An 11156-nucleotide genomic window follows, 5' to 3' on the forward strand; every position below is an offset into this window, starting at 1 on the left:
AAGTTTGTATCTTGTTATTACCTTTATAATTGTCTGAAAAACATTTTCACAATATTTTTAAGAATTTTTCATATTTTAAATTTATAAAGATTTCTGAAAAGTATCTTAAACTTTTTCACATTTTATATATTTTTTTTCGAAATAAAAAATATTTTAGAATTCATATATAGGTATAAAGAATTCTAGAAAAGATGTAGACTTTCTTAGCATTTCTGAAAAGTGTTCCAATTCATAAAAAATCTGAGAAAAGTTATAAATTATAATAAATTAATGGAGAAATTCTGAAAATTATATAAAGAATTATAAGAAAAATTTTCACCAGAGTGATGGATGGAAAGAATCTGCATAGAATGATTGATGTGTGTTACGTAAAGCATAACGATTTTTTAACGATTTTTTAACATAAAAAATTTTGTTCTTTTTATAAAATTGGAAGAGACGACGTGGATTTTTAATCAATTTTTACTATTCTTTCTCTGCACGATTACCGATACGAAGAAAGATACCGGTTGGATGGGTATTTGGTCGGAAGGTGCAACATGCGAAGATAACGAGAATAAAACGGCCTGTGTAAAATACAGGCAGGTCATGACTTAAGGTCAACCGATTAGGAACGAAATCATACAGTTACCGGTATAAAAGCTGAGGACGACCCATCGGTCAGACATCGTTCTCCTCTGCTGGCTTGCGGAGGTAGTTGTTGATCGGATTTAAGGCATCGAAGGCTGAACTGAACGCGATCATGTTGAAAGAGCTGCTATTGCTAGCGCTAACGGCGCTATGCATGTCGGATGGATACCATCTCACTGGTAAGACGGCTGACATGGACTTTCTTCACAAGCAGAAGAAGATCTACGAGCTGATGTTTTTCGTCAAGCAAAACGTTCTCACCGATACGGAATTCTACGAGATTGGCCGCAATTATGACATCGAGAGCAACATTGACATGTACAAGGACAAGGTGCCTAAGCTAAAAAAAATCTTTCGGTTTTTAATTATATAGCTCTTTTGGATCTTTATATATACATCCAAATTTTGTACACATCTTCACATATCGTTTTATGTTGACGAGTCTCTCTTTCCATTTTCCATAGCTGATTGTCCAGGAGTTCTTGTACCTGTACAAACACGGTATGCTTAGCCGCAATGCCATATATTCGCCATATTACGAGGAACATCGTGAGGAGATGAAGCTCCTCTTCAAGCTTTTCTACTACGCCAAGGACTTCCAGACCTTCTACAAAACCGCCGCTTGGGCGCGTCTTTACATCAACGACGGAGTCTTTACGTCCGCCTTCACCATCGCTGTCTTTTATCGTCCCGACTGCAAGTACATGAGACTACCGGCTCCTTACGAGATCTATCCTAATCTATACTTCGACAGCAATGTCATCCAGCAGGCTCACGACATCAAGATGACTCGTGGTAAATCGCCGCGATCTCTTAACGAACGCAATATAACTGACAAAATTCTATACATGTGGATTAAGTAAAAAATGTTGACCTGTTTTTTTTTTTTTTTTTTTTTTTTTACTATGTCACAGGACTCGCCACTGCCAATGTGGACAATGTCGACAGCTATATGATTTACGCCAATTACTCCGGAAGCTTCGTCAAGCCCTATTTCGACGACGAATACAAATTGGATTACTTCATAGAAGACTTTGCCTTGAACAGCTTCTACTACTACTTCCGCCAAGTCATGCCGTTCTGGTTCGATTTCAAGGATTTCGACATTCCGAAGGATTTCCGTGGCTACTATTACTACTTCTACCATAGGCAACTGTTGGGCCGCTACTACCTGGAACGCATCTCCAACGATTTGGGTGACATCGAGGACTTTGATTGGAATAAGCCTTTCTACCCCGGTTACTATTCGACTCTGATGTACCACAACGGAGTCGTCATGCCTCAACGTTCTCGATACATGAATGTGCCGTTCTATAAATACAAATATCTGAAGGTACGACTATTTTTTTGCTATTCGTTTTGTTCTTTTCTATCAATTCATCTTCCTATCCGTCTATACCTGACCTGTTTGTAAATCTCATGTAAATTTTTTAATAGGAGATCGAAGCCTTGGAATTGCGCATCATGAATGCTATCGATCTTGGCTACGTGTACGACAAGAACGGCAAGCAAATCAACATTTACACTTCCGAAGGTTTGAACGTCCTTGCAAATCTGATCGAGGGCAACGTGGATTCATGCAACCGACATTTCTACGGAATGTACGACGCTCTTGCTCGAGATATCCTCGGTTTCAACTTTGATTACAAGAACAAGAACAATGTCATCCCTAGCTCTCTCCAATGCTACAGCACTAGCATGAGAGATCCTGGATTTTATCGTTTATACAAGAGGATTATGACGTACTTCTTCAGGTTCGAACGTGCAATGCTTCGCTGTCTTGTTTCATTTTCTTCGATTCGCACCCTTAAAATCACGTAAACACTTGAAACGCTCTTCTATTCAATTTTATATCTCTGTCTCTTGCAGGTACAAAAAATACATGCCGTATTACACTCAGAACGAACTGATTTATCCCGGTGTAAAGTTTGAGTCCGTCAACATCGACAAGCTGACGACTTACTTCGACACTTGTGACACGTTTATCAACAACGCCCTTTCCGTGGAGAGCTTCAAGGAGGGAATGAAACTACGAGTGAAGGCTCGCCGTTATTGCCTCAACTACAAACCATTCACCTATCGCTTCAACATCAACAGCGACAAAGAAACCAAAGCCGTGCTCAAGATCTTCCTCGGACCTGCCTTCGGCGATGCTCACAATGAGAAGGACATATCTTATCTCCGCGAATACTACAAATATTTCATTGAGATGGACAAATTTGTCGTAACGCGTAAGTAAGCGTATTTTAATCAAGTAACAATTTTCTTTTAATTCTCCTTCTCGATAAAACGAGAGGCATCTTCAGTCACGAGTCACAGCGGTTCTTTCTGCCTGTTTCAGTGAGACAAGGCGCAAACACCATCGAACGCCATAGCTCCGACTCCGTCTATACCATGCCCGACATGATATCCAGCGATGTATTCTACAAGAAATTGGAGAAGGCCGTAGGAGGCAGCGAACCGTTCACCTACTACGAGAAGCTCTTTGCTTTCCCTGAACGTTTGACTCTGCCTAAGGGTAAACCCGAGGGTATGCGATTCAAGATGTTCTTCTACCTGAGCCCATTCGACGAGACCAAGGTCACGACCGTGGAATTGCCGATCTTTGGCAAATTTTGGTTTGATGGAAAATCATTTGGCTTCCCGCTTGACAGACCGATGTACCCATGGAAGTTCTTTACGCCAAATATGTTCTTCAAGGATGTATACATCTATCACACGATAGAGAACGAAAAGTCGATGCACTTTTAGACTGTCGACCTATTCTAGTTTGTGCGAACCTTGAAAAAAACTTTCACGATAATTACCGTTTGGAATTCTATATCACATGAGTGATACAAATTAACAAGTTTTTTTTTCAATAAAGAATGCTGAAAAATTATGCGTTCTGCTAATTATTTATTTTCGGCTTATCCGAATCGATGCTTTATTTCCTCACACATTTTTTCGATAGTATTATTTCGTAATAATTATCCATTTAATATAATACACCCATTTCAAAGATGTTCTTTTCAATTCAAAGGAATTAATTAACTTACAGCTTTACGATTCATAACTTTTGCGTTCTCCTCGCAATTCGATACTCTTGATTCTCTCATGACCAATCAATTTTTCTTTCAATTTGTATCGATTAATTACGAATTATTTCTATCTATCTTTTGATGTTTAATTTTAAGAAAATTCTTATAATCGAACTGTTACAAAATTCGCGATAAATGTCTTATTTCAACAAATACTGAAATTTTATGACTATATTATAATAAAGTACATAGGTATATAATGCACAAAAAGCAATTTATGTTATAAAAAATGTGCTTCAAAAGTTCTTGATAAATTCATGATAAATGTAAATTAATTTTATTTTTATATTAAAATCGAATATTTTATAAAGAATAATTTCTGTGTATCCTGCTATAAATTACATTAAATTACATATATAAAATATTTATAAAATGATATTATTTATTTTAATATCTTAAATATACTTTACTATTCTTGTAAAAAAATATTTTTCCCAAAATAAATCATAAATTTTTAGAATTGGTTATACTGCAATGTATTACAAAATAATTAAAATTTTGAGAGGGATGTTGTTTTCCAGTTTCACAAAATTATCATTTTAATTTGAAATGAATTAATATCGAATATTAAACATTACTTTATCGATGGCTATGTTATATAATTATCAAAGCCAAAAAAATAACATGAATTATCTTTACGCACATGTATATTCGAAGTTATCATCTAATTATCTAGTTCATCCAATAGTATTTTTCCATAAAGACATGCGTATATTTTCTTGCTCTCTATCTGTTTATTCCGTGCATATAGTAAATAGTTATATGTGTGTATATTTGTGTTATCGTATTATACAAAAAGTTTGCGTGCAATTCAAGTAACTGTTATTTATTGATTGATAATACAAACGATTTTGCAAATTTTCTTATATTATAAATTTTTTCAATATAAATTTTAATTATTTATTGAAAAGATGCTGTCGATGTAAAAAGCATGGCAATGGAAAATATTTATATAATATTTAGTAAGTGTAGTATAATAAACAGGATATTACAATAACTATTTCCACTTAAATACATATTTTCGAATCTATTAGTTCAGAGGAAAGTTTATGTAACCAAACTTATACGGTACGAAAGGGCGATATTACATGACGATAATAATTTTTGTTCAGGTGGAGGCGCTTCAAAGATTTTAAAATCAACTTTATTTTATTGTTTTTTTAATAGAATTATATGTATATAATTTTCTTTATATAACATGATTCCTCTAATTATTCTACATATACAAAATATTAAGATAAAGTTATTGAAAAATCAAAATTTAATTACGAGATATTTCTTTACTTTATTATGTCGTATTTTGACTCAATCAAATATGAACTATCCCGTAAAACTATTGATTTCTTGATAATAGCGTCTGATACTTTTAGGCACAGAATAATGAGATGAATTGATTGGTGTCAAGAAATACACAGTTGCCTTGCAAAAAAAAAATATAAAATTGCTTTTTTTTAAGCAATTGTGCGTTTTCTTTACATAAAAGTATTAAAGTACAATTATCCAAAAAATCAATGGTTTACAAGATATTTTATATTTTATGAAATGCCAAAATATAATATGCTAAAATATATGAATTAAATATCTCATTATTAAGAATTGCTTTTACGATAACTTTACTTTAATACTTTATATGCAGAATAATTATAGAAATCATATTATGTAAAATAAATCATATAATTGCATTTAAAAAAACAAAATGACCCTGATCTCTTCGAAGCGTCTCCGTCTGGACAAAAATTATTATCGCCATAGCGATAACAATTATGAAACCCTCTTTGTACCGTGCAAGTTGGTTACATAAATTTTCCTCTGAACCTTATAGATTCAAAAATATTTAGATGGAAATAGTTATATTGTGACACCCGCCCTGTGTAATTAATTACATAAATTACATTTGTAATATGTATTACTTCCTTGCGCGTTTGCTTAGGCTGTTTTTTGGAAACTTGAATATTTTCCAAAAACTTTCATGATTATGATATATTAGAATTTATGTAGACAATCCTGTAGATAATTATTATTCCTTTCGTTATTATTTAAAAATGATTAGATTGTAAATCATAATGACAATCCCTTACAGAAAAATTGATTTCGTTTAAATGAATAATACATATAAAACTTTATTTATACTGTGAGAAATACTCAAAGAGTCAAAATAATTTAACGTAGATTTCGATCGACGGATTTCGGATGAACGGAATTTATATTTTGCAAATTGATTTTTTCGATTGAAATAAATAGCGTGAGGTGAGTGCAGTCAACAAATACGAATCCCGGATTTCCATCGTGTCAAAGGGTAGACGATTAGTAATAAAGATAATTATTACACAAACAACGGAAAGATTGATTACACATTATCAGTACGTTGGTTACCTCATAGGTCCCCTATAATCTTGCACCCCGAATTTTTGTATCTCCAACGTCCCGGCGATAGAGAGTATGTATATAAAGCAATTGACAAATAGCGCACCGGCCGATCCCCGATCCTTTGTGAAACAACGAGGATGAAAGTGATTGCTTTGCTCTTGGCTACGGCGTGCCTGGCCCATGCCACGCAGCCACCTACTCACACCGCCGACAAGGCATACCTGATTAAGCAGAAGAGTATCTACGAGCTCTTCTGGCACATCGATCAGCCGACCATCTACCATCCGGAACTTTATCAAACAGCTCGATCCTTTAGCCTCGAAGATAATATCGCTTCTTTCACAGATCAGGTATGTACTTATTAATTTTCTTGTCTTTTTCACTCGATCTCGCAATAAAACATAAATTTTGGAAATAAAATAAAAACTGTTTGTACAGTTGTAAAAGAAAGATATTATGTAATGTTATATGTACATCCCGCGTACAGCACATACATCAAACGAGAAACATTTAAAATTTCAAACAAATTAGTTCCGTAATTCAGTTTGATACATACATAAAACTTTTTTACTAATCCATACACTGATTTGCTGTTTTAGGCGGCGGTAACTGAGTTCCTGCAACGATGGAAACACGGAATGCTCCCACGGGGAGAAGTGTTTTACGGATCTCATCCTCAGCATTACAAAGAAGCGATTTGCTTCTTCCGTGTTCTATATTCCGCCAAGGATTTTGACACTTTCTACAATACTGCCGTATGGGCACGCTTCCACATGAACGAACATATGTACGCATATGTATTAAGTACCGTAGTATTACATCGCCAGGATACCAGAAATATTCGTCTGCCTCCGATTTACGAGGTGATCCCATATTACTTTTTCAACGAGGACGTTTTGCATAAGGCCTATCGTATCGCGATGGGCGACTCGCAATCAGGTTGGTATATCAAAAACCAAGTATTCTGCAAAACCGCGAATCATCAACATAAAAATAGCCTTACTAACGAATAATCTTCTTTTATATATCCATTTTCTGTGTGTTAATATAATATTTTTCCTCCTAATTTTTATAAATTAAATTATTTAAAAAAATAATTATAATATGTAAATTTAACATTTTTTCAATTAGAAAAATAAAAGAATAAGTGTCAACAAATAGTTCGATACTTATTTCTTTCTGTCTTAAATAGTTTATGAGCAATATAGCTTATATATAATATAGTAGTATATGTTAAAAATAAAACATTAATTATCTTTCAGATTTAAAATCAGCAAGGATAGCGAATTAGTTTCTAGAAATAGATGTTATATAAATTTCTCTTTTCTAGATTAAGTCGAAGTAGTTTGCACTAGGTACCAATACAGAAAAGAAATTTAGATATTTAGATGTTAATATTAAAATATTGACACCATTTGGCTCGGCAGGTATGAAGAAAACGGTTGGTGGTGTAGACTATTATTACATTCCTTCCAATTACACCGGTTGGCATATGGTTGGGGATGAAGTGGCAGAACAAGAAAAATTAAGCTACTTTACTGAGGATATCGGTTTAAACGCGTTCTACTTTATACTAAATCATGACTTTCCACTCTGGATGAAGAGCGTTCAGTATAATATGCCCCAACACATTCGCGGCGAATTGTATATGTTCAGTCACAAACAATTGCTTAATCGTTACTATTTGGAAAGATTGTCCAACGATATGGGAGAGATCATGTACGTCGATGTGAACAAACCTGTCGTTCCCGGTTACTACCCGATGATGCATCATCATAATGGATTGCCATTTCCGCAGCGTCCCGCTGATTTCGTGGTTCCTCTTCATGCACACAGATATGTCCAGGTTGGTAAAGCATTTCTTAATCGATTATCAAGATTCTAAGTTACACACACACACACACACACACACACACACACACACACACACACACACACACACAAATATCACAAGAGTTTATAGAAATGTCTAATAGGAGAGAATATTTCTAACAAGATATATGTATATTTTCAATATACTTTTTAGATGTTTTAGTTGTCTCAAATTTGTTGTTAGCAACAAAAATTAAATAGTTCAATAAATTACTTGCTGATAATCGATTAAATTAATTAAATTCTAACGTGTCTAAAACTGTCCCACACAGGCCATACAAGATGTCCACACTCGCATCTCTGATGCCATTGACAGAGGCTACGTCGTTGATATTCACGGCAAACACTTCGACATTTACAACACTGTAGACGGTTTCAATTATCTTGGCAACGTAATCCAGGGCAATGCCGATTCTGTCAATCCTACATATTACGGACGTTTGGATTATTTATATAAGAAAGTCCTCGGCATGACCCATGTTCATGTCACCAAGCACACGACAGTTCCCACCGCTCTCGAATTCTTAACCACCAGCCTGAGGGATCCCGCGTTCTATGAAATTTATAAGAATATCGCCACTTACTGGATGAGGTGCGACTTTATGACTTTGCATAATCCATATGGCCTGAAATTATTTATTATTAACCGGTGTATATTCTCCGACGTAGGTATAAGGAACACATGCCGAGCTACACGCATGAGGAACTTGTTTTTCCGGGTGTTACGATCGAATCCGTCACCGTTGACAAACTGTTGACTTTCTTCGATCACTTTGAATCGTTGGTCAACAATGCTGTATCGGTGCGCAGTCATAAGGAAGCTCAATCTATGTTGATCAAAGCACGTCAGTATCGTCTCAACCATAAGCCTTTTACCTATCACATCACCGTCAACAGCAACAAGAACGTCAAGGCGGTCGTTCGTGTCTTCCTTGGACCCAAATACGACGTTCACGGCCACGAACTGGATATAAGCGAGAATTACATGAACTTTATGGAGATGGATCAATGGACCGTTGACCGTTAGTATCATTTTCAAATATCTCTTTTGCTAAGAAATCTTTCCTTGCCTTGTGATTATAACTTTTCTCAGTCAAATCGTATGATGTTCAATCTTTTATTTCAAATAACTTAATTATTAGGATCGTAACTATTATCGCTTGATTGTTACAGTGAAATCTGGAACCAATAAGATTGAGCGTAATAGCTACGAGTCCATCTACGTTGTTCCGGACGAGATGCCAAGCGAGGTTCTGTACAAGAAGATGGTGAAAGCTATCGAGGGTGGCGAGACTTTCAATTATCCAGGCCAGCTTTACGGTTACCCTGATCGTTTAATACTTCCTAAGGGCAAGAAGGAGGGTATGCCGTTCAAACTCTTCGTGAGCGTGTCACACTTTGATGAGACGAAAGGCACGAAGGTGGATTCTCCCATTTGGGGTTCAAACGTAATGGACCATCGACCATTGGGATATCCGCTCGACAGACCGGTTCACACCTTCAATTTCACCGTACCTAATTTCCACATGAGGGACGTTCTGATTTTTCACAAGCAGGCGGAAGAATTGAACCTCACCGTATAAAGCTTATCTGCACATTACCCCGCTAATACTGCGATGATTTTACTCAAATGTAAAAATACGTTGCGACTTACATACTTTGTCTACTTATATAATTATTTAACACATGCGTGTTCGCTGGAACAAGCACTTGGATCGCGCCACGCTAATTGAGAAAAGAGATATATATAAATAAGAGAAAAAATGCGCGTACAATAATTTTTCCGTCACCGAGTGTTTTATGTGCATGTAATCGTCCGATGTGACATAAATTGCACCTAGCTGAAATAAATTTAATAGAATCTCTCACTTCTGTTTCAGTCGATCCTTTATTTCAGAGGGAAGAAAGTTTCATTTACATCTATTAACTATTCCATTTAATATCCAGTTTCTCTCTGCTCTCTATTCCTACTCAAAGCAATACATAAAAAACGGTGTAGAAGGACAAAATTTGAAAAATTGAATAACGTAAAAGTAAAACAACAAAAAGTACAGAAATAAATATTGAATACTGACTATACTTTATTGCTGAATAACTAAATAAACATCAGAAGTCAAACAAGAAATTTCTTTAAATTTTAATATTTCGCAATAATATATATGCGATAGATTTATAATAATATACAATTACATGCGATAAGCATATTTTTTCAATAGCAATGGGGATAATGTATTTGTTAAATAATAAAACTATTTTTAAACATTTCGAAATAATGCATATTTTACATTATTAGTTAACATATAATCGACATATTCACTTCGACAGTAGCGAGAAAATCTATTGATGGAAATTATTATACAAGAATGTAAATATCATCATTATTTCTCTAAATATTTTTGATAATTTATTATAAAACAAGTAATTATTATTACTGATCTTATCAAAACAATTAATTATTAGATTTACCAACGAGAGATACGATTTATCGTTGAAATATATAATTCAAATTTACTTTCGTGTCGTTATCTTGATTAAATTTAAATGAACAGTATATCGTACAAACTCAAGTAAGTAATAATTTTCATTTACGTTTAGAACGATTAATTTCATGCCACGTACAGATGCACACAATCTATTTTAGTTTGATAAATAATTTATTTTTGCATAATATACCGTCATCGAATGCTAAATCGAAGAGGAAAAGAGATTGCTTATGCTATCCAATCCAGTCATAACAACAAGACAGCACAACGCTTATCATGGGTCATAAACGAGAACTCTTAAAAAATATTAATTATTTTACGGACGTTCAGATACGATCTTTCCAGACGGCTAATTCTAATTAAATGCATATTCTTTCTTTTATCATCTAAGCACAGTTGTTGGGTTATCGTCTATCATAGAGAATTTTTACCGCCAACCGACGCGACGCATTAATCTGCATACTGCACGTGTGAAATAAGTGCATCTATTGTCTATCGAATTTTTAAGTACGCGATTAATTTACACTTAATAACAAAAGTTAAAGAGCAAAGTAATTACTTGCAGGATTGTTTGTTTTGATTCGGCTATCCGTACACGGAGAGAATTTTTTTTTAAATTTACCCTGCAAATCATGTTAATTATGGGACAATATAGTATTTAGGTAAATTTTACTGTGCACTACAATAAGATTTCGTAGTAAAAAGATCGGAAGAGCACACGTCT

At 34.6% G+C, this 11156-nt stretch overlaps 2 protein-coding genes across 2 annotated transcripts; both read left to right on the top strand.

Annotated features, from left to right (window-relative positions):
* Positions 1 to 644: 644 nt before the first annotated feature.
* LOC105454675 (arylphorin subunit alpha-like) lies at positions 645 to 3511 on the top strand. Its single transcript, XM_011697482.1, has 6 exons — positions 645 to 961; positions 1095 to 1425; positions 1545 to 1963; positions 2068 to 2384; positions 2500 to 2861; positions 2972 to 3511. Exons 1-6 carry the CDS (start codon positions 743 to 745, stop codon positions 3379 to 3381), a joined length of 2058 nt encoding a protein of 685 aa, XP_011695784.1. The 5' UTR covers positions 645 to 742; the 3' UTR covers positions 3382 to 3511.
* A 2643-nt stretch (positions 3512 to 6154) lies between these two features.
* LOC105454674 (allergen Cr-PI-like) lies at positions 6155 to 9817 on the top strand. Its single transcript, XM_011697481.1, has 6 exons — positions 6155 to 6427; positions 6677 to 7016; positions 7505 to 7923; positions 8222 to 8541; positions 8619 to 8971; positions 9123 to 9817. Exons 1-6 carry the CDS (start codon positions 6215 to 6217, stop codon positions 9530 to 9532), a joined length of 2055 nt encoding a protein of 684 aa, XP_011695783.1. The 5' UTR covers positions 6155 to 6214; the 3' UTR covers positions 9533 to 9817.
* The last annotated feature ends 1339 nt before the right edge of the window (positions 9818 to 11156 follow it).

Source organism: Wasmannia auropunctata, unplaced genomic scaffold, assembly GCF_000956235.1.
Source record: "Wasmannia auropunctata unplaced genomic scaffold, wasmannia.A_1.0 LD335976.1, whole genome shotgun sequence".
NCBI classification, from domain to species: Eukaryota; Metazoa; Arthropoda; class Insecta; order Hymenoptera; family Formicidae; genus Wasmannia; species Wasmannia auropunctata.